The sequence below is a fragment of the Perca flavescens genome, chromosome 5, assembly GCF_004354835.1.
Source record: "Perca flavescens isolate YP-PL-M2 chromosome 5, PFLA_1.0, whole genome shotgun sequence".
NCBI lineage: Eukaryota > Metazoa > Chordata > Actinopteri > Perciformes > Percidae > Perca > Perca flavescens.
This window is the reverse complement of record NC_041335.1, coordinates 18,681,069-18,706,590: the sequence shown is the minus strand read 5'-3', so window position 1 is coordinate 18,706,590 and position 25,522 is coordinate 18,681,069. Positions and strand designations below refer to the sequence as shown.

Below are 25,522 nucleotides of genomic sequence, written 5' to 3'. Positions count from 1 at the left end.
AGACAACCACAGGGGCTGTGATTCACTATTGGTGGACATAAAACCAGACGTGAGTACACCCAAAATGTTGGTTACCTTTCATGCCAATAAAGCACACTGATATATATTTCTACATTACAAATGCATGAAACAGATTAATATACACATACACAAAACTTCCAAATTATCTGGAGACTCATTGAACTTCTAAATTCTAAAATTCTGGCTACATCTATGTATACAATGTACACACGTGCTCACAGAGGTGCAAAAAACCCTCCTAAGTTTCAAAGACCCACATACGTTTGGTGAGTCTAGAACATCAAACACATATGGAGGGATGTAATTACCTAAACATTAAACACCACCACCATCCCTATTCCTTCCTCCCACCACTCCCCCAATCATCATTCATCATTTGCCTCCTGTGGTGGCAGAAAAGGGCAGGACACCTCTAGAAGTGGGCTAATGATAAGGCAGCACTTACATTCTCATGCACCTGCAACGGTCTGCCTTTTATTAGTGCAGAGACTACGTGCTACACAAAGGCAATTACAATAGACTTTGATCCTAATTGGATCGTATGGGCGCACACAGATGTGCACGCACGCACTTAAAGGGGGGAAAGGAGCGAATGAACATGAAATGATCGACAGGAAACAGCATTTCTGACAGTCAAATTAATCAGGTCACCACCTGCGCTGTTTCTGAACCTTATTCACATTAAGCTCACCAAATAGCAGGGGCAAGCATTGACCTGTGGCCTTAAATGGTGGCAAAGGGAATTTCCTAATGATCCACAGCAAGTTATGGGCACTGATGAGTACAAAGAGATTATGTGCTACATAATCAGAATGTGACTTTCTGAATTCAGAACAACAATTATGTTTACATCTTCATGTATATTTTGACAATCTCATAAACTGTCTATAAAAGTCTGAAAGGATAGTGACACTGAGTGGAATTATATTCCCAAATGTAATAATACCACCTATGTTTTGCTATCCATAAGCTCAGAACAGAAGAATATTTTGCACTATCACGGTCTATTTCATTAGACAGGTGCGTCAGAGAGAGATAAGTAGGTCAAAAGTTGCAAACAAACTTCCGCTCACTGTCTATCTCCGTTTCTGTGGTGGACCAGGATAGTGTGCGGGAGTTTATTTGCAGATATCCATAAGCTAAAATATGTACAATATGTGCTGTAAAGTAAGTTGTGAAGTACTTCAGGCAGTTTTGGTTATAAGAGAGACAACTTTTGCCTTTTTTGATCCGTTTAAAAAAAGATTAAAAAACAAAATCATTTCCCACTAGTCCCAAGTACAGTCAATATATTTTTGCTTTTATGTTCTCCAACACAAGAACAATATTCTACTTAATAATGATTTCTTGAGCATTCTGACCTGGTGTTGTTCTTGAACTTGAGGAAATAGTGGAGGCAGTTGATGCAGTGATGGGGTCCAGGGCCTTCACAGCCATTCTCATTGCATTCAGAGTCACAGGGGCCTGGAGACACAAAGAAGTAACAGTGTAAAGAATTCAATCCAATTTATAATATCAAATCATAACAAGAGTTATCTCGAGACTCTTTACAGATAGGTCTAGACCACACTCTATAAAGAAGAGGTGATAACCGTAAGAATAGGTTTTACAGTCTAATAACTTTGACAATATTAACTGATTTTATGTATTTATTATATTCATGGTATTGCACCCTTTAATGATACCCTTATTCCTTATGTGTCAGTACAACTTACTATTATTGCGACAGGACAGTAAAAATAGCAGCTGCCAAAGAATTATGATACTTTGCAATGCTGCTGTGGCAAACCTGCCTGTCGGCTCAGGATTTATCACTTACCGTTGTACTCCTCTGTGAACTCCTCATCGGTGGGCGTCAGCATGTCTGTGGAGCGGGGCTTATCGCTGCGCAGAGGCGAGTATGGGTGCACAGAGGTGCCATACAGCACCAGTGACCACTCCTTCAGCTTGCCTGAAGAAACCGAAGCATTATAATTGTAATTTATTTATTTGTACAGGGACAGTGCACAAAAAGGTGCCAGGTTGTAGCAAATTGCAAATTTCCGCCCATAGTCCCTGTCTTAGGCACAGATCCACTTCGGTCTGTCCTGATGGCGAGCAGATGAATATCCTTTATATCTTTAATTTGTATATTTGATACATAGAGTTTACATTATGGTCGACAAAAAACAGATTTTTTTTCTTCTGTTCAAAACATGTTAACTGGGACAGTAGGTCATTTTATATTTTCAGGTATTTTCAGCTACCATAAGTAGATTATATTACATTAAACTCTTAATGATACACATGAGAAGACAAGGCACAAGTTAAATGGGATTTTAGTGATCAACGTAACAGCTTTTAAGCAACTGCTACTCTCCTGTTGAGGCTTTATTATGTTGTTAAATTAGTGGGTCATTTGAGTAGTTAAGTTCACTGCCTCCAGAGCAACATGTGTGCTCCTGCTGGTCCTTCACTCAGTCCAGACAAAACTTTCTCCTGTGTCTTCTATTTCTCTCTGTAAATTAAATCAAATTTAAACAAAAAAATTCAAATGATATGGTTATGTAGGATTCTTTTTTTATTAAATAAATTAGCAACACTGTCATACCAGGTACTTTCTGGCTGCGGAGTTGAGAAGGTGAATCATAGATCTCTAGGACCCAGTCGCCTGCTGCCTTCTCTCCCCAGCAGTGGGTGGTCATAAACTCCCAGTTCTTAAAGCCCTCCATGGAGTGATCAAACAACCTGCACATGAAGACCACACACACACACACACACACACACACACACACACACACACACACACACACACACACACACAACAACTTAAGGACAGCAAATACCAGTCTTTTTGTAACCACTTAACCAAGTACAATCACAGTCTCTAATGAACTGTGGAGTAACAGTAAAGGACTGTGGTTTATTTGAGGTGAACATGAACTAGGTACATACAGCACAGTGCTTACACTACATTTAGTGTCTAACCCCCTAGGTTACCACATTTTATAGTGATTCAGCCAAGATTGTTAACAAAGCCAGCATAGACAAGTGAATCAACATTTCTTGATAATAATGTAAATGTATTTAAATGTAATACACAGACATCTCATTTAGCCTCTGTAAGTATTCAACCCCATGAGTCACAACATTTCTAATTCAGAAGCACCTTGCCATATTTTTACTCGAGACAAAAAAGCTGAATTTTTAGTCTCCTTACTGATTTTTTCCAGCCTTTTCTTTGAATTTGAAAAATGGTCAGCAATATTTACCCCAAAATGGGTTATTCAAATTGAGGAAAACATTCTGACAAAAAAATAATCAATTGTATTTTGTCTTCCCTGTTCCTGTGGTATTACAGTGCAGATACCATCTCACAACTTGTTTCTTTACCTGTTGGCAAGCAGCTGAGACTTGGTCCCCGAGGGTGAGGTCAGATTGATTGACAGGTCCCCACGGCGAGGGTGTGTGATTGTAATGCGTACAACCACATGCTCCAGGTAGATCACATGGTGGTTGGGGTTGTCAGTGCATCCTGTTGCCTTGTACACTGACCGAACCACATGCTCTGGACGGATAGTTCTGCAGGACAAGATGGGAACCAATCAAAAGGTAGACATGAGGAGAAAATACACACTAAAACTTTGTTATTTCTTGGAGCATTGACAGTTACAAATGTGAATATTGTCTCATCGATGCATCGAGTTATAAATCCGTCCACTGCTGGAAACAAGAAAGTCCACCCGCAATCAGCTCCAGTAACAGAAAGTGGGAAAACCATAAATCTAAGTTATGGATATTAACCAAGGAGATTCGCTGGGTGTACAAATACATTTCTTGGAAGCAAAACGTATCGAACAATCATCAACAACAAAAAAGCAAACAAAAATAGGATATCACTCAGACATAAGAGCAGAGCAGATGGCCAATCAGTTCAAACCGTTACATATCACTCAAGATAAAACATGGGGTAACTTTCCTCTTTACAAAGCAGGAATACAATTTTTAAAAGTAAACTTGTTGTGCATTTCAAGCTTTCCATTTCAAGGTTTAGGTTAAAAGATCAGAACCAGAGAGTTGGTGAGTTAAACAACATTATCTTGAAAATACAGGATTTAGCTGCGGAATGTAACTGTGTGCAGTCAGCCATAATGTACCTTTAGTCTGTTTGCTCTTTCGGGAAGTGAAAATTCTGTTAGTGACCTACACTTAACATCAAGTTTCAATACACTGAGGTACCTCTCTAAAAGCAATCACGTGTACTTTTTTTTATTTAACCTCCTCCAAAAACCATGCACAAAAGTCCATATTCAGGTTTCCATTTCCCAAACCTCAACCAGCCAAAGAAACACCGAACCATGAGCATGATAAGAAAGACAAAGAACATTATTTGTTCGGTCCACTACGCACAGCTCAGCAACAGCTCACTGAACCGCCAACACAAACATCTAATGACCCCTTGAATAACATCTGTGGTACAATAGCAGTACAATGACAAAAACAGCTAAACATGGACAGATCCAGTACAGGAGACAATGAACACCATCTTGCCAGAGCCAGGCTTTCGAGGAGTCATATATAGCTGCTGCACAACCATGAACAAATGAAGCAGCGGAGCCAAATCTACACATAACTCACTGCAGTACTGAATTACATGTAGGGTTTATTTTCTGGAAAATAAAATCAAGCTGGTGAATTACACTTGCTAGCTATATAACATATTAAAGGATTACTACATTATTTTGTGTAGGGTAGATGGTTGAAAGACAATTATTGCCAGTGACTTGTGCCATTTGATCCGGTGTTGGAAACCGTTTCAATGACGGTGATGACATTTTTAGGGCTTAAAAGATAGAGCACAGATGTTGATCATTTAGACGAAAATCATCCCAAGACAATTATTGGCTGGTAAAGATTGCCTTTAGCTGTGCGATGAAGCTTATTACTTATATATATTATACAACATATTACTTAAACTTAGCTCATAGATTAAATGCCTGTCGAGAACCACAAATATTTCAATTGCAGTTATAAATACATGCTTTAATCATTCTGCTAATTGTTTTCTCAAAAGTTTAGTGAAAATGTAATTGTCTAAAATTATGAGTATGTTACAGTGTTGACTATAGGATCAGTCTATTGATTAAATACCAAAATATATAAATTTAATGATTTCCATTAAGAAATACATTGTAAATCGGTATATTTTAACCTATTAACATTGGTGAAAAAAAAAATCCCCTGTATCAATTAAATCAGCACATCAGTTTGAAAGGAGTCAAAGTGGTTTATTTTTTATTTAAATCAGTGCATTAGGATTTGTTTTTCCAAAATACCAGCAGGTAAACAATCCATAACTATTTCTCCATTTGTCCTTTGACTCCATCTATGATCATTTACATAATTATTGAGGAAATAATAGTGAAACAATTAACATTAAAACTACTGAAAACAGAGGAATACACAAGAAAATGTCATGAGCCCATGCAGACATGATGGAATGAATAACCGAGAGAAAACACTGATTGTCTCTTTCGTAAGTAATCCATGACTGTTTGGAAAGTGGAAAGCAGTAATGGCTGGGGAGTGTAAGGCTGATATCACAGCTCTGGCTTCTCCATGACACAACACAGATAACTGAACCATACGCATGGGACGGAGCAGAGCAGATGCACAGCTGATTACCACCAGCCTGATTGCACACAGATCAGGCAGCTTTCCTGGTGCGTGCTCAAAGTGGAGTGAGGCGAGCGATTGCAGAAAGACATTACCAAACACAGTCAGAGGGGCCAGCCAGAGGGTGTGTGGGAACACAGCATTGAGGTGATGGCTGCACTCATGTAGCAAGTTAGAAGCACAGAACACAAACACACATACAGTATAAACACACATCTGTATATGTACCAACAAAGGAAAAGAGATTCATAGAATAGAACTCCCTCCAAAAACACATTAAAAAAAACATAGGCACTGTCACATGTTCATGATTAAAGTGAGCACAGATACATTTATATGTAATATTTAACTCAATAAAGTGATTTATTAAGGGAAAAGAATATTTCATACTTTTAGGACAGCTTTGTACTGTGTTACACATTAAACATTTTAATGACTTTTTTTGCCTTTGTTCCAAAAACAAAACAAAGCCTTGTGTTTACTTGTGATTGCCTACTTTTACGTACTTCTTTTCAAGCCTGTCATTTGGCTGGATGGACGAAGGGTAATTCTGTTTATGAACAAAGCTTAAGCTCCCTGTAACTGGACAAATGTGTGACTGACCATTTCACACAACTAAGGTTACTCATAAATACACTACACAGAAAAAGGAGGCTAACATGACAGGATTTTATTATAATTTATTTCATGCCACAACAGTGGTAATCTCTCCATGAACCAACACACGTTCGATGAGTACAAAGGTCTGAGCATGACTGCCTCTGACACAAGCTGACATAAGCCTCATGTGGACCGACTTGTGTGCACTGGAGCAGAACAGACAGAATGACACTGATAATGCTGCAGTCGCTGGCCACCGAGCCTTCAACTGAAAGCTAACCAGTTCAGGGCCCAACTTCAGCCAGACTAACACAGAACAGTGCTCAGGCTTCCAGCTGCATCTAGAATAACAAGCTGTGAAGCACTGGCTCTCTCCGAGTTTGTGTGTGTGTGTGTGTGTGTGTGTGTGTGTGTGTGTGTGTGTGTGTGTGTGTGTGTGTGTGTGTGTGTGTGTGTGTCTTAAAAGGTCTTATGTGAGAACCACCCTGCCAGAACTAATGCTTGGCCCCTATCAAGGTACAGCTTGCACACAACCACCCTCTTAAACACATGCTTGTGCATAACGCACCAGGGAAAGAAAAAAAGAGAGAAAGATTTTTTTGTCACATAATGTAAGTTGTACACTTATCTGGCATTCCACTTTAAACTTAGATAGTCTACTACAATGTATATACCTGTTTCACTATAAAATTGCCATCCATTAATGTGGCACAGCAGTAGATTTCCAGAATTATTTTCTCCACATGCTGTTGGTTTGGCCCCTTTAGGTCCAATTAAGAGAAATCCTAATGCTCCAAATTATAATGATATTTTAGACAATAGAGTTCCAACTGTGTGGCAACAGTTTGGGGAAGTCCCTGTCCACTTGAACAAAGTGAGGACCATGGAGAAATGGTTATCCATGTTTAGTGTTGAAAAACTTGACATGCCTCCACAATGAGGTTTAACAATGACATATTGGTGTAATATCTGCATGTGCACATCATTTGGCCATGTAGTGTATATTGAAATGCTTAAAGGACACTTTATGTTTATATTTTATGTTTTTCATGTGAATGTGATATATTTCCTATTTAACAGTGTGCTCAACAAGTGGTCTGGTCACTTGGCAGCCCTTACAATGTGGTGTGTGTGTGTGTGTGTGTGTGTGTGTGTGTGTGTGTGTGTGTGTGTGTTCTACCTTATTTGTCGGTCTGCACTCTCTACACAGACGTGCTGAGAAGGGACTTGCTTCCATCGCTCTGCCTCTTTCACCATCGCCTCAGCATCCATCAGACCAAAGCCATATAGGTGGCTGACTGTAAGAAACAGTGAAAAGTCACAGCTGATCAAATCACTCCGATGCTGACTCTGTTTGTCATACCAATGAGTTTTTTTTTTTTTTAAGATACCAATTAAGTTGTTTTTTTTAAAAGATTGTTTAGTTCAAACTCCTGAGGAAGATTTTGCAAGAAGACTGTTGTCTATGTTATTATGGAGTCAAAATGTGTTCCAAAAAAGCAAAAATTCTGAGTATTCTCTACTGACTGATGAAGGACATTTAAGGTAGTGTAAAAATGAAAAAGAAAGTTTGGAAGCCACTAAACTTATGGGTACAGCAGCTCAAATATGAATTCCTCCCACCGCTCCTGCTCCTTCCCTGTTCTGTTTCTCTTTAGTTCCTCTTTGAAAAAAACACTTGGAAGATCTCCAGGCACACTGGGCCTGCAGCCTGGCTGACCCCTAGCTCTCAGTGTGACAGACACACACACAGACACACACACACACACACACACACACACACACACACACACACACACACACACACACACACACACACACACACACACACACACACACACACACACACACACACACACACACACACACACACACACACACACACACACACACACACACACACACACACACACACACACACACACACACACACACACACACACACACACACACACACACACACACACACACACACACACACACACACACACACACACACGTTGGCTCAGTGGGTAGAGCAGGCGCACATATACTTGGAGGTTTATGCCTCAATGCAGGTCAGGTCCAGGGTTCGAATCCGACCTGTGACTATTTCCTGCATGACTTTCCCCCTCTCTCATCTAGCTTTCACCTAGCTGTCCTATCAAATAAAAGGTGGAAAAGCCCCCAAAAAATCTTTAAAATAAAAAAAAATTATAAATAAAAACACGCATTCACAAAGTTACAGAACAGCAACCACCACATGGACGCTGACAGATGGCAGCTGGTGGTAAACATTTTTGGAAAGTGCTTATCATCCCTCATCTGATTGGAGAAAAATTCAAGAGACAAAATACTGCATATTGATGCAGCATCTCTGTGTTTTGGATTTTTCTTTCAAACACACTACATCCCACTATGAATCTTAAATGGAACAGTTGCATTGTATGTATGTGTAAATATGTGGGTGTATATGTAGGTGGGATGGATGGATGGATGGATGGATGGATGGATGGATAAAAGTGTCACGTGTACCATTGTAACCAGCAGCATTGGTCTTCCAGTCAGGGGCACTGAGATGTCCGGCTCTAGAGGTCTTTACAATAATGTGTTGAACATCTCTCCATGTTAGAAGAGGACTATCGGGGGAAAAACACACACACAAACACATTAATATATGTATTGTATTGTAAAAGATGAACACATAAACACTGTGACATAAAGGCCTACTTTCCTATGCACATACTCAAATAGATGCATACATTTTAAATACATATGAAAATCTTTACACATGCACATACATAAATGACAAGGTCAAGGAGCACTAATGATTTAAATACTGGCATGATGATGAGAAAATTTTTTTGGAATTATCCATTATGATGTGAAAGGAAAAGCAGAACATGGAGAAAAAACAAATGGATGACAGCGAGAGTGAGAGAACGGACACTAGGAGATACAGTATCTTCCTTATGGGAGTAAATTCAGACAGGAACATGGGAAAGGCTAGGTGGATGAAAGAGGAACAAAAATTAAACTAAAAGGGGAGGGTTAAAAAAAGTGCATTGAGGAAGAAAGCAGATAAAATGTAAAAGAAGGCAAGTAAAACATGGTAATATACAGTAGGTGGAAGATTACTCGGAGAGAAAATTACAGAGAAGCATAGATGGAGAGCATAGATGCCCGTTTATCCGTCCCTAGCTTCTCAGATCTCACGTGAGATCCATTACGAGATGGCAGCCATGTGCCTCAACTGCTTTGATGTCCAAATGCTACATTAAAAAGGGAAAAACCAGGAAGATGTGGGTCACCAAGTTTCCTGGGATTCCCTTCCATCTCATATGCCGGCCAGATGCTCCATTCCCTCCCCTCATGTCACTCCCTTGCCATCTGAGACCTCCAGAATCTGTACTACTCTGAATCAGTTGACCTAAAACCAATATTTAAAAAAGGTTCTCAATCCAACATTTGAATTATAAAAAATAAAAAGATAGGAAGGTATGATGTGAGAACGAGACAGAGAGTGACAGGCAGAAAAACACACTGTGCCTTTGCCTGTTGAGTCACTTGCATAAGAGCAGGTTCTTTCACAGCTTCCTGTGATCTCCAAAAATGCACTAGTAGACTTTTAAAATCCTTAACATCTGGAAGAAGTTTCAGCATCAAACATTTAGCTGCTGACTTTTACAGATTACAGTTAAAAACCTGCTCCTTCACATATGCACTTTATTCTGTAAATGTTCTGTCAATTTCATCTGTATCTGTGGAGTAGCACTGCTGGGTTGGGGACAGGGTTAATTGCTGAGTGTGGTTGCCGAGGATCACTACCTTAACCAGGACAAGCTACAGGATCACATTTAATTTAGTCAGTCAAACATGTTTGATAAAATCCTGAGGATTTTAAGGACACAAGGCTTTTTGATTCCTAAACGTTTGCACACTACAAGACAATGTGGGCCGAATGTCCTTGTTGACTTGCTCTATTTATCGGAAACCAGTGCAAGTTCTTTTTTTAATTAGTCATAACAAAATCAGAATCATAGTCTGTCTTTTAATTCCAACCGTTACAGTAAGACCAGAAAATTCTGCAATGCTGAAAGCTGGCCATTGATCTCTAGCAGCACTGGAAAATATCGAAACTTTTCACATTAGCCGTCTATCAATCCTTGGCTTTTAAAGGAAAATAAGTATTAAAAGGAGTGTTGGGTCATCCTTTTTGCAGTTATCAGGGTTATATTCAAAACAAACTGCTTTCTAGTGTTTGGAAGCCCTGCTTGCAGTGAACCTTAAATATTAGATCCCTGTGATGCCCAGAATATAACAAATTCACTAATGGGTCTAATGATCCCACACTTGTCAAATCAAACTAAAAAACATAGACTACATAGCTGAAAATAAAATACCAAGTAAAAAAATAATTAAAAAGGATGGTAACACAGATAAGTGCTATGAAAAGTCAAATAATTAATGCTCAGATCAATATTAATAGGCTTATCTGCCACTGTGTAATTATGGTTCCATAAATGTTTTATGGTCATTAATTAAAAGTGACTTTGGCATCGTTATCTAGGCCACAACAGCCTTCCCATGAACAAGCCAATACTAATTAATGGAGTAGCTCGCTTACTGTGGAAAACCAGCAGCAAATCAGTGTCTGATATAGGTTTCTTGGTGCTTCTTTTAAGTGTAATTATGGATGCAAACATACATGAGTAATCTGCAGGTACAAAGCAAAGAGGGAAGTGAAGGAAAATGAAGGGGCAAAAAGTCAAACATTTCAATAGTTCATCTATATCTCACCTTGGTTTTGTCCAGTGATGGATGATTACCCACTAAACTATGAACAGCATTTTTCACTCTTAAATCGGCCTCTCTAGCTTGAATTGTCCCTGTTTTGGTTGCTTAAAACCTCCCAGAAGATTACATTCTTATGGTAGGTTATCCTTACTCATGTCTTGTTTATCCCTCACTGAAGTCTCCTGTCTCCATGTTCACTCACTTTTCCATTTCTTCACTTCCAAGGACAAAAGGAAAGGGGAAAGAAATAAAAGTTTCTGAAGCTCTAAAATGTAGCTGCTTGCCGTGCTAGACTCAAGCTCATAAGATGTCAATACCAACAGAAAAGACCTCACAACAGAGAGTTTAAAGAAATCTAGCGTAATGGCATCTTGACATGTTTTTTTAGAGTTTGCTCGTTTTCATTCACCAGATAAGAGCAGATACTAGGGATGTTAACGATAACCGTTTGACCGGTAAAGTGATCTCTAAATTAGGCAATTATAGATATTGGAATAAACGCTACTACAGTTAGCCATCTCATTCCAATATTTTTTTTTCTGTGAAGTGAAATAATCCCTCACGCAAAATTTTTCATAAGGCATAAAAAAAAAAATTGTTTGGTTCCGGTTTGTTGTCTGTTGAGGTCATGGGTCGATAGGGAATTTATTTTTTATTTTTATTTTTTTTCCCCAGTGGCAGCATGGGATAAGTAGGATTTTTTTTTTTGCCTTTACAGTAGCGATGGATACTCCTATATTTTCATAACATAGCCTACCTGTTACTACATGTATAGTTGTCGCTTAATAAAGTGAAAACATGTAATTCACGTGCATATTAAGTAGCCACGTGTATTTGTTTTGGTCTTATAATACAGCCACAGGTTTACCGCTCCAGCGGAGAGGATGGTTCGTTTAGACTACGTTTACAAGAGTTTGTCCAAAAATCAAGATTCGTTGCAAACTAAGAAACAGACTACAAACTGACATCTTTCATTTTAGCTTGTTTGTAAAGTCGCTATTTGCAGAGTAGAGCTTTGTTTGCACAGCGCGGTGAACAAGAGTGGAAAGAGCATGCAGAGCAGACTGAAATATCGGTTTCTACATGTTTAAATTTGCCTGTAGAACAGGTAGGTGGGTATTGATAAATATTGACTCTTTAATCATGGAGGGTTTATTGTAGGCTTCTTACAGTTAACGAGTGTACCGTTAGTTCATCTGCGCCAGCGGAAGTAAATAATGTATAAGCTGTAGCTATCGTTTCCAGCCTGTTACCGGTACATGTGCTGCGTGAAGTAACGCACACACCTCGGCTCTGCTGTGCGTGTGTGTGTGTGCGCGCACATCGCTGTTCAGAATCCCGTCTATCTTCCATAATGCAACGCTTGTATCCAAATGAATTGTGTTGTGAAGTTGTCATTAGCTTCACTGCTGTTAGCCACCTCCAATGAGCCCCAGGGACTTGCTGTAACGTTAGAGCACTCTAAAGGGTGTTTACCTTTCATTTGATCGTGTTTGCTTGCTACGTTGCCATCCTCTTGAACGACATTAAACACAACATATAGTTCATGAGTGGTTTCATCTTCCCTATTTAACGTGTTGAAGCTCCCCGGCGGCGCAGTAGCGCTGTAGCTGGCCGCCGTGGCCGGTGAGGGCTGGTTGAAGGCGCCGTCCTCACTGGAGCTGCTGCTGCCCTAAAACTGGACACTGCAAAGTTAAGTGCCGCTGCGGCGACATCGGGTCCTCTTCCAGCATTGCTGGAGGAAAACGGGCATCTTGCATCGCAAGAGTGCTGTACAAAAATGTAATTATAGTTCGCCTTAAACGTTTTATTTGTGTATTTATTTAATTAGTATAATTTCTTCCCCAAGCTCATAAAATAAATTTGGGTCGCACATTAATTGACAGGGTCGGTTGGAAACCGGAACCAAACAATTACTTTTGTTATGCCTAATCGCCTGTTTTAGCATTCTGAAGGTGCCTGTTTTATCCATTGGTTGTATCCTGTTGCAGTCTATTAGGCAATATTCCGCATAAAATGGGCTTATATTTGGAAACACATTACATCTGCATTTCAGTGGTAACAGATAAGGTGATGATGATCATCATCTTTCTTTATTATTGTTAGCACTACACTCAAACTAAAGCGGCGTCTCTTCGGAGCTGTCATTTTCTCAAATGAGCCGCGGCAATGTTTCTAATGAGCTTCTAACGCTAGACAAACGACTATTTTAAACGCGATCACCTGCCTTGTACCCAAACTATTTTGAAACTAAGGAGCCATTTGTCCTCCGATTACATACAAGCTCCTCTGCGCCGCATTTGCGGGTCTTGTTTCGCGCTGTAGGGGATTTAAAAAATGTGACGTGAGTGGAAGGGCGTGTGTGTGTGTGTGTGTGTGTGTGTGTGTGTGTGTGTGTGTGTGTGTGTGTGTGTGTGTGTGTGTGTGTGTGTGTGTGTGATGCGACGCGACAGAGTTGAGAAATTGCAGGCGCGGCTCGAAATGGCTGTTATTTCAAATAGCGTAGCATAATTTAAACTAAACGGTTAACGAGGTTAATGAGGCTCGGTGACCGGTCAAGAAAATTTTTAGTTTTTGCCATCCCTAGCAGATACCATCGTTTGTCTAAACATTTTCCCTCTCCCTCTTTCATCCTCTCCTCTTTGCCTGCATGTGCATGCATGCAGGCAATTTATCCATGCGAGAAAGTGAATGAAAGGACAGAAGTAAAATTTTTTTTTTTAAAAAAAGCAGTATTTCCCTTTGAGGAGGGAAAACAATCTTTGTGACAGTGGTGGAGGCACAGCACGCACAACAGAGAGGAGCTGAGAGCTAGCAGAAGAGAAGAAAGCAGGCAAGCAGCAATGTGTGATAATCTTGTTGAGGAAACAGGCTTATGGGCCCAGCACTGCCTGGAAACCGAGAATATTTTCTTCTGTGAGGACTTAGATTGGATTATCCAGGTTAAATGAAGTGACCTCAGCTAACTGAGCCGCTCAACATGTGATGATGAGGTAAAGCCCAATTCAGAGTCTCTGCACCTGCACTGCACTCTTTCCAATTAATAAATGTATAACAAATAAAGCACATCAACAGGTTTCAAAGTGGGGCAGGGAAGGCATCTGTGGTGTCTCACACAAAAAAGCAACCAGAGCATCTAGAAGACATAAAGGCAAGACAGAACATTGAAACTAAAATGCTTTTAAAATCTGTCTCTTACTCTCCTCATCTTTAAAAGTGCCAACTTTGAAACTGGCACTCTAGTCCCCTGAAATGGTTGGCATGAAAGCACCTGGGCCCAACGTATATGTGGACAGCCCTGCTTGTTGCAGACAGCATGAAATTCTGCCACAAAACCAAGTTCAAAACGGTTTATGTGTTTTAGGTTTGGAATCAATTTCCCAATAATTTGCCCACAATAATGATAACATCACTGTACTGGGGGATTCTATATCTCAAGACAAGCATCTGCGATGCATCACAATATTTGTATGAATAGGAAAATATATCCTTAAAACTCAAGTCATATTCTTTATCTAGTCATGATGTCATGAAGAGACAGACCGCTGAAATGAAATGCTGTGTACCAAAGTGCCATCATTGGAACAGCCATAAACTGGTAGAAAGCAAAACATTTCAGAGTGCAAATGTCACAGTAAATGATGCAAACAGCCCAGTCTCAGGATCCAAAGACAACATAGTGATATTTGTGATACTGTATCAGAGGAGATGGCACTGCAACTATTAAGATATTAAATCATATGTCCCAGCTCAGGTTTAGACAGGCTACACAGTATGAACACACTTCAGCTATATATAGCTGAAGTGAAGCTCAACTAAATACCTCTCTGAAGGTGCACTGGAGGCCAGGGTTCAAACAAAGTTTCTCTACCTAGAAAAATTAGGATTTGCCTTTCACATCAACATGCTGTGCACTAGTGATGTTGGCCTGGCATCCAGACTACTCCTGTCTACCATCTGTACTGGAATTCAGCTATTAAAATGATATTTGTGACACTCAAACCTGCTTTGGACGAACCAGAATGAGTCCTGTATTTATACAAACCTTTTAGACAACGAATCCCTGCAAGTATAGAATCAGTAATTGTGACTACATCACTACATAGAAGCGGGTTGATTGCATGTGAGTGCTGAAACTCTGAACTGACCAGATGCAGGTGTATAATGTACTATAATGAGATAATGTGCTCTAACCTTTACATTCTCTCGCCCACAATCCAAAAGTACATTACATTCATTTATTTTTGTCTCAAACTAAAAGCAAGAGGCTGATCTGTAAGCATGTATGTCCTGCAGGAGTGTCTTTGTAGAGTCCAGTTGTGTGAATTGTCACTAGAGTAATTTGCAACGCTAAATGTCTTTGGTATGTCTCTGCACAGATGTAGCTGGGATTAACCGATTTAAACAAGACAGCTTTTTTCAAGTATTTAAATGCATCTTCACCGCTAACTTGACAATAACTTATTTGTGAGAAAATGCTTCACGTGTTCCCCTTACAGATCAGTGAGGCCAGCGGACAAGAGAGCATTAGAAGATAAGCAAGGGGCAAAGGGATGAAGTGAAGGGATAAGGTTAAGTGGATCTTACTTTGCCTCCAGGGCCAGAGCAATAATGGCAGCAGCCATGGGAGCCGAGGCCGATGTCCCTGTGTGACTGTCTGTACATCGATGTCTCAGGTCTGTTGTGATCTGCAGAGAGGAGAGAAGAAGAGAGAACAGTAGACCATTACAGATGTGGAGTTAGAGGAGGAGAGGAGAACATAGTGACAGTGATGGCAGGAGGACAGGGAGAAAGAAACAGAAAGTCATGAGGATGAGGAGGATTTAGGCAAACCTGAAACTCACATTCCAGTTTTGATACACTGCCTCACTACAGATAACACACACAGATAGTCACACACAAGTATGCAAATCACCAGTTTCCCCAAGAATTCAAGGAATCAATCCAATCCCCAAGGAGAAGCCAATGACAAAGAGGAAGAAGGAAAAAAGTAGTAAAACATGTTAAAGTGCTGTATGTTGGATTTGATTGTATGGACTTTATACAGCCAACTAGTCAGACAGCTTGACAGTCAGTCAGCCAAGTAAGCTTGGCTAACTTCCAGTCTGAGGGTCCTCATCAAAAGGACCTTTCCTGGACCTAACACTTTGAGGGATTATCTGAAGACAAGCACACACACAGAATCTGAAATGGTTTGGTAAGAAGTAAAAGTGGTCCAATAGCATTTAGATTGATGATGTTCTACTGTAAGTGTACAAACTGTAAAGAGAGAGACTGTGTGTGTGTTTCTGTAGCATTGGTACGGGGAATGTAGCAAGATGCTGCCAGACAAGCTAGCTCACAGTGGACAACTCTCACTGTCCATCCCAATGGATCATGGGAGTGATTTGGTCAATTTGGGTTAAATCAGGCCACACCACTGGACCCACAAGCACACACAAACAAGGCCAAGTTGGTGCCAAACAGCACCAGCTGTATTCTTAACTGAAATTATACTGTATATTGCATGTGCATATTTCTACAAAATAAATAAAAAATAAGCTCCAAATCAAAACATGGGTAGCATCCAGTGTAAATGAAGGAGTTGAATTATCTAGGACAATGAGACGTACCTCAAGTACGACGACGTAAGTCTCTTTGGTTCATGTCACACATTTAAAGATGGAAAACAGAAATCTTGTCCTAATTTCAATTAAGCACAATACACTATGCTACAACTCCGACATCAGTGAAGAAGGAAAAGGCATACTGGCCCTGCAGTAAAATTAGGCCATGTGTGTGTGTGTGTGTGTGTGTGTGTGTGTGTGTGTGTGTGTGTGTGTGTGTGTGTGTGTGTGTGTTCAACAGCAATTGTTGAAGTCTTCCACAGACACTTCAATCCTCACAATCTTTCGGTCGTAGTTCTCTCCGCTGCTGTAGGTGGTGGTCAGTGTGGACGAGCATTCCTCCAGGTACCATGGCTTGCGTCCGCTCTCAGCTGTGCTGGATATGGAGATGGTGTAGATAGAGTTGGTGTAGCCGTCGCAGGAGCAATGGTCTCTGCTGCGCCCGCCGTTGCCTGAAGCCCACACGAAAATGGAGCCCCGCCCCTTCCTCCCCTGAAAAGATGCAAAGATTTGTCTTAGTAGAGGTAATTACCGGACCTTGTTTTAGTTTCATTTTTAAATGTACTTTCAATGTCTGTCAGAAGGCAGAGTAACAAGTTCTGTGTTCAGTTTCCAGAAACCACTGTATAAAGAAGAAAAGATCAGCAACACCAGCACGAGGAGAGAGCCAGAAAAGATCAGAGACGATGCAAGTCCTCAGCATCCTGCGAGTGTCTGGCAACAGATCTGATCCAAGTTCAGTAATCATAATGTTTCAACTGGGCAAAATATAGTAGGTATTTATTCCCTTTAAAAGTGCCATGCTGTGTTATTGAGATTTTTTTTTTGTTGGACTGAGGGGAATTTCCATTTCTCCGTGACATAGCAGCAAAAGAGACAAGTTAAATTACTGCCTGACATCAGACTTTATATATTACTAGACCCAATATTGTCATATTAATTAGTAATATGTCAGTTAGGACATTGCTGTTTGTTTTTGTGAATAGTACATTTTATTGCAGCATGTCTGATGCTAAACTTTATTATTATTTATTTATTTTTCCATTGGTTTTCAGCCGGGACGATTGTTTGCACATTTTATTGAAATGTGTTGAAAATTAAAATCACTTCTTTACATGTTTTTGAAATTCTTGAATGCAATAGCTGCATCATCTTATTAATCTCTTCCTACTTATGCTTACCATTAGGCTATTTTCTAATCTTTGACTCCTATTTATTTGATAATCTTTATTCATGTTATTGTTGCCATTTAGCTGCCTACTCTGTTTTTTGTATTCAATATTTTCATTTTGTTACATCCTTGCAGGTGGGACATTGTGTTTACTTGGTTCTTTTTTGTTTCATTATTTTTGTCAGTTCAGTAAATATCTGTACTGTGTCTGTTTCGCTCAATTATGTCAAATTAGTTACTGACATTACCTTATTTAATCATTAAATTAACAAATATTTTTGTTGTATCTCTTTTCGGTGTAGTACTTTGTAAACGGCCCCAAGCACTCGTCTAACTGCAGGTAGCAGCAGCAGCAACAGAGAGCAGAAGCCAGCAGGCAAGTGTTCATAAACTTCTGGTGTACTTACAAACTTTCCAATCCATCGTTTTATGAGTACATAACCTATATGTACTAGTGTAGAAGTTTGGTATCATTTTGGGCATTATTAGTGGGGTCATTTACGAGATACAAACGTGGGTCCATTAGCTCCTGCGCTAATAAGCTATTCAGCTGATAACGCTACTGTACGCTAACTCTCCCAATGTTAGACCCAGGTGAAAAAAGCTTCTGCAGGGGTGTTTGGCTCGAGGTCATGGTGCAAAGGACCCTAGGGTGAAATTACTCCAAACCATCACTTTAACCCCTAGTTGCTCCAGACGCGTGCGACCTCTGACATATATAGCAATTGTAAGTCGCTTTGGATAAAAGCGTCAGCTAAATGTAATGTAAAAAGCCAACATTAGAATTGACTTGATTGTACACAAAGAGCTGTTTTAACATATAGCGACTTACTTACTTATTTTGTACAGCAAATAAGACTACAGAGATTTTACAATATTTTATGTGCATGTTTTGGCTGAACATTGCACACATATGGACATTTGTTATAACTGAGGCTGTTTACTTGTGCAGCCAGGCAGCTTTTATAGTTTAGTTACAGTTTAATATTCTAAGTTTCTAAAAGAGGTTACACAATATAACAAAACTCATCCCAGATGTAGACAGAAGATCTTGCTGATTGGCCAGGGCCAGCTCAGAGGGAGCTTCACATTGACTCAAAGTGTGAATAGAGACACTAATTAATTTACTAATAGAGTATTCATTCTCAATTATTTTTCATTGGAAACCTTCTCAAGCCAAATGCCTTTGACTATTCAATTAGACATTGTACATCCAAAATTGGCAGAGTTAAACCCAGGCCTGGTGGAGACACACTAAGCTAGTTACAGCGTTGGTGATGACCGACCGAGTTGTGAAGGCAAAGTTCAGCCAGGAGTCAGCAAAAAAGGCATCTGACAAACTGCGATACAGTTTGTCCAGACACACAATCAAACAACATTTGCGACACACACACACTCAAACAACACTTACACTCTCACACACACACACTCTCTCACACACACACACACACACACACACACACACACACACACACACACACACACACACACACACACACACACACACACACACACACACACAAAAAAAGGGGGGCTGAGTGAGAACGTAATCAGACAGGAGCAAACGCTGACAGATAAAAGCGATGAAGAGCACCTTGAAAGAAAGGAGGGGACAAAGAATGAGAGGGAGAGGAAACTGTGAGTAAAGAGGACAAGGGTGAGAGGAGGATGAAGGAGAGGTGAGACACAATGTGAAACTGATGGACAGCAATCATCAATAGATTGAAAGAGAGCAAAGAAAAAAGGACTCAAAGAATTGCCAAATAATGAATTTGAATTAGTCTGTTGTCAGACAATTCATCATTAACAATTTCAATGATTAGACAATGTCAATGATTTATTACTTTATCTAGCAAAACATATTTTGATGGACTTCACGGTTATGATTGAGAGCTATATACACACAGACAGGGTTAGCCTAATTAAAAACACGGTTGTTGTGCATAAGCAACATAGAGAAAACAATTTCTCAGTTTTTTTTCCAACCCTCTCCACAGCTGTCAATGGTATTTCTAACACCTCAGCTCTTTGTGATAAACTCTCTCTTCAGAGTGTCACATAGGTACATGTTACACTGACAAGCATGTCATCTCCACTCAGCTACACACGTTACACTGACAAGCCACACACACACACACACACACACACACACACACACACACACACACACACACACACACACACACACACACACACACACACACACACACACACACACACACACACACACACACACACACACACACACACACACACACACACACACACACACACACACACACACACACACACACACACACACACACACACACACACACACACACGCCCAACTCGTACCAGTTGGACAGATATCTCCCTCACCTCTGTCATCTTAAAAGGCCAGCCTGTCAGGAGCGGTGGGGACTCTCTTCTATTCACACTCCCCACCTGTCCGTCCCTTTTTTCCCCTCTTTTCTCTTTTTTGTAACATGCCTCAGGCACTCAGCCTTTAAGACAAAGTTTTCAGTTTCTGTCTCACCTTCTCAAAGGTCTACATCTGCTTGACCAAGTGGCAGAAAGCCAGTAGTAGTAAACTTTGTAGATGTATGTGTGTGTGAGACATGACCAGTAAATGACTTCACCCCTCTTAACCTCTGTTACAGCTTTTCCACTCTACTCAGCCAACAACACAGCGGTACCTTGTCTTTATGCAAAATGAGCTATGAATATGTAAATTAACATATATGCTAATAGACGAGGGCTGCTCTCTAATGTCCAGAGGAGCTTCACAGATAGCCAGGAAAGACTTTGGGACACAAGTATATGAATGTGGAACACACATATCTGCTTAAAGTGTGTGTTTGTATCTTTTCTCACCATATAAATACCAATAGCAAAGACTTGGCTGAGCAATGAAGCACATTTGTACATTGATCTGTATGTAAATGTATGTATATGCCCACCATGCGGATGCCATTCTCGAAGGCCTGCCTGGCCAGAGATGCGGGTCCATCCACGGTCTTTCCATCGTCATCAGGTCCCCAGCTGGCACTGTAGATGTCGATGTGCTGCGGCTGGAGGCTCAGAGACTTGGCCTCCACCATATCTGTTACATCACCATCCAGCATTCGCACACCTAACACACAAACTAGTTTAATCTATGTCCTATGTATTTCCACAGAACTGGCTGTTTAACAATATACATAAAGCAGCCAGTCAAGCTGATTAATGTGCTGTTATAATAACCATAAGAAATTAAACACAGTCAGGAAAATCACATCTAATTAGGCTAATCAATACAATAATTGGCAAGTATTTCAGTATGCTTGTCCCACATAACAGCTGGTTGTATTAGACAAGCATTAGAAGTTACACTTTACTAAAATATTTTGCTCCTCTTTAATATGTTAATTTCTGCAACAAGATCTCTATATAGGTTTCTACAGGCTCCTATCATCATATATTTAATTTTATGTTCATTAGCATGCAAGTGTGCAGAAGCAGTCAGACGTCACCATGATAACATCTTAATAGTGTGTGGGACATAAGCCGGTGATCAATCAGTGACACAAAGACAAACTTAAAACACTCATTCATTTTAGTTAAACCCGGTTGTTGGAATAATAAGTAGACCAATATCACTTACCTCCTATTCTGGCATTGTATGCAATTCCCACAATGCAGTGGGAGTTGTTTGCGGCTGCAGCAACTTCGCCCGCACACCGCGTCCCGTGTCTGAGGAAAGAGCGAGAATGAGCAGCTAATTACACAAATCTAGAACTCACGTGTATACACAAGCAGGAGAGCACAGCACACAAACAACCAGATAAACAGGCATTTTTTAAAGTGGAAAGTAAGGACACTTGCAAGTAAACACACATTTTCACAGATAGATGAGTATATTCCTGTTAAACAATTTTGTTTAGGATTGCATCAAGAGTAATAAGTGTTACATATGTAGCAAACACTAAATATTTCTACAATTTCTGCTTTTTCCTCATAGGCCAAACAGAGAATGGAAGAAGAGGTAGTTCAACATTCCTCAATGCCAATGGCTGCCAAATGAGCAAACACACACAAACAGAGGCAGTTTGGACCTTTTATGACTTTTTGTACAGTACAGCATCCACATGCACACACAAAATAAATGATAGGTAAAACAGTCAGTCCCTCCAGGATTTCGCGATCGCGACAATTCACGCAAATTCAACCAATCACCGTGAATTTGGTGAGACTCGCAATTTTGACCAATCACTGCAACTTCTCTGCAAATTTGACCAATAACCGGAGTTTACCGCAACAAGCGGGAGTGAGAACGGGTTGACGTAACATACGTATGTCGCCAAATTCCTTTCCTCGTTTCTGAAAATCTCACATTTACCAACAAAACATTTCAGACCGTCCTGCCAATCTGTATACATTTTAACATCAATGTATGCTGTAAAGATTTTTCACTCTAAAGTCACTGAAAATTGCTGCTGTTTCAATCCTGTCGGCTCTGCAGCGGGCGGGGCTGCTGCTCAGTTCCACCCGCACACACACACACAGTGGATGCAGGAAAAACCGGAGATAAAAAGTACAGAAGGACCTAAATTGAGGACAACTACGCTCGTTATTGTAAGTGTAATGATAAGTTAAAATAAGTACTTTATGAAACCGTAGGAATGTGTGTCTCAGGTTAGGAATTTAACTAACAATGTAAAGGTCAACAAGCCACTGACACAAATGTTCAAATTTGATTTATTCAATTAATTATTATTTTTTGTCTTAAATCCACCAGCCATTTTCATATTATACCAACATTTGCAGCATCCTGAGCATTTTTGGTAAGGTTACTAGGAAATCTTAGCCCAGAGTAGTTTTATTCTCCCCAAAACACCTTTTTATTTTTAAAGAACTATCACAAAATCAACTTCATTGCAACAAAAGACATTGCAACTTTTTACAAAAGCGCCCACGAAATTAGACATTTCAGGCCGCAACAATCTCAAAAAAAGGCCACAAAATCATGGAGGGACTGAACAATGTCCAACATCAGTGATCACACACACACACACACACACACACACACACACACACACACACACACACACACACACACACACACACACACACACACACACACACACACACACACACACACACACACACACACACACACACACACACACACACACACACACACACACACACAGGGTAACATTCCACCATTAACTGCAGTGGTGACAATCAGCCTGGGTCAGCAACCAGCATAAACAAACATAAGTATGTTTTTGGGCGCCGCCTACTCAAAAATACCACTTTCTGTATCAGCACAAACACACTAACACACGCACATCTCCTGCAGAGAACATCTGCATCACAACACCCCCCGGAAACAGCTCTGACCGCTGCCATGGAAACCCAGCATCTAGCTATCCAAACCCCCGGGAAGACACAGGGAAGTTTTAAAGTCCAGGGAAGCACTCAGACTGAGGAAAATCTGTTTCACAGTAACTTGATGATTTCAGGATAACATTTATTTAACAACATGATCAATGGTGGGAAAACATATTGAAGAATCACTGTCCTCACGTAGCTATGGTGTATATACTGCAACATCCATGCTTGGCAATTTAATTAAAAAATTGTCATCTCTTTCTACTACTATTAAATCAAATAAAAACTATAAATTATATAATCTCTCACTTCACTTTTCTTCGCCCACAATCTGTCCAAGAATTTCACGTAATCCTCCACTGTCCTATAAACTGATGGAATTCAATGTAAATGCACAGTAAAATGCACAACACCACTTCCTTTAACTTGTGAGTGCTTTTCAACTTTTCTTCTCACCTGACAAGATTACTTTAGCTTGACCTTCTTCCTGTGCTGCTTACACAGTAGCATGGGGAAAAGGACCTCTATTCAAAAACTATAGAAAGACTGGAAAAAAGGGGAAACAGCTAGCCTGGCTTTGTCCAGACGTAACAACATTAAGCTAGTCTAGTAAATAACAATCAAGATATAATTTGTTAATAGACTACATCAATTTTAGAGATTTACCTTTTGCCAGAGACTGGCTTGCTGTTTCCCTGTTACCAGTCTTAATGCTAAGCTAAACATTTCAACAACAGAAAGGTTAACACAAATGAGGGGAAAAGTATAACATTAAATGGCTGCAAATCAGTCTTTGTTAGCCTGTGTTTTCCATTTTCTACACATCTGTGTCACAGTCACTTAGGGATTTCTCTGGGTTTTAAACCAGAACCATATAATGTTTGTGCAATGGATAATAGTCAGTCGAAACAATACACACTCACACAGTAATTATTCATACAAACATACTTTTTAACTTCCTGAAAGTTAAAAAGAAAACAGCCACCTACACTCACATTTAACTCTTGTTTTTTTTTTATAGCTGTGTGTTTTGTTAGCCTCGTGAGACCATCCTGATCTCGCGAGCTCCAGTTTTCTACTCGCAGATCAGCCTGGCATCTTGAGATAGAGAAAATTTGGAGCAGTTCGCCAAACGACCGACCAATCAGCGTTGGTTTTGAGGCGGGTTTAGGTGTGACGCAACGAGAAGCGACTGTTACACTAAACAACATGGCAGCTTGGCCCGTTTATCACCAACATAGGTGGTGATAGACCGATGGTTTATCCAATCAGCTAACCAGTATTTTCGCCCCTTCCCAAAAGTTCTCCAACGGAAAGTTCCCAGATGAATATGCCAAGCAAATGCAAAGCAATCCATCTGGAGGAGTCAGGTTAGTGTTTTGTCCCTGCTTCAACAAGCAAAGTAAAAATATATATTTGTTGGTCCTTTGTGAATCTTTTTATCCAAAATTTCACAGACAGATAATGATATAGTAGGCCAGTGGCGACCATTTATAGTTCACAGATCTACTGGGAGACTGAAATTTAATAATTACAGTTGCATTTTCTCAACGTTGCTTTGGGTCACAGAAGGGTAAAAATGACAGTTAAAAGAAGTTTATCAATTGCAAGAAGATGAAGAGCTTGGTCTTTCCTAGTTTCATAGGACATACACAAACAACTGCAAAATGTGTAGATCTGCTAGTTTCAAACAGCAGGTAGAGCTGTTAGCACCGCTAACACATAAACAACAATAGGTTAAAACCGACAAGAATTACATCATTCTTGTTGCTATACAACACAGTTTGAAAACCATCCGCAGTTTGCCAGATGTAGCTTAGGTTAGCGTTATTCCTCAAAAGTCACAGACGGTTTGTTTCTTGCCTTTTGGGCATGATGACCAGTTTTAACTTGCCGGCCACCACACACCAACCTTTGAAATCTATTCTCCCTATTCCCATGGAAGACGTGCCCTCTGTGTTTCATATTTATTATATTAAAATAAAATTACCTCCAGTTTGTAAATGACATGAGTTAGTTTTGTTGAAGAAAAAAAAAAAAAAAAATGAAAGTCAAACCAGATTTCATATGCAGAACATCATAGGCATCTATGAATTCAGCCTTAAAAGGAAATCAGCTCATTAAGCTGCATCTGTAGGCCTCATGTCTCTTTAAGACAATGCATTACCAGCAGGGACTGAGCCACTGCCAAAGGCACTTGGGCTGCTGCAGCCAAACACACACCAAAAATCAAGACAAGTGCCTGGACAAGCGTGCCTCTCTTTTGTCCTCTCAAACACATACACACACACACATTGTTTAAATAAAAAAAAAATTAAAAAAACACAACCTACCC

At 40.0% G+C, this 25,522-nt stretch overlaps 1 protein-coding gene across 3 annotated transcripts in view; it reads right to left on the bottom strand.

Moving 5' to 3' along the window:
- pcsk5b (proprotein convertase subtilisin/kexin type 5b) overlaps positions 1-25,522 on the bottom strand; it is a 54,695-nt gene that overhangs the window by 10,741 nt on the left and 18,432 nt on the right. For all 3 annotated transcript variants that reach the window (XM_028577433.1, XM_028577434.1, XM_028577436.1), the window contains 10 exons: positions 21,455-21,543; positions 20,772-20,944; positions 16,938-17,150; positions 15,640-15,740; positions 8,791-8,894; positions 7,457-7,574; positions 3,394-3,582; positions 2,612-2,748; positions 1,841-1,972; positions 1,383-1,485 (listed from right to left, as the gene is read on the bottom strand). In XM_028577433.1, coding sequence (XP_028433234.1) covers positions 1,383-1,485; positions 1,841-1,972; positions 2,612-2,748; positions 3,394-3,582; positions 7,457-7,574; positions 8,791-8,894; positions 15,640-15,740; positions 16,938-17,150; positions 20,772-20,944; positions 21,455-21,543 — 1,359 coding nt within the window. The remainder of the gene's footprint in view (positions 1-1,382; positions 1,486-1,840; positions 1,973-2,611; positions 2,749-3,393; positions 3,583-7,456; positions 7,575-8,790; positions 8,895-15,639; positions 15,741-16,937; positions 17,151-20,771; positions 20,945-21,454; positions 21,544-25,522) is intronic.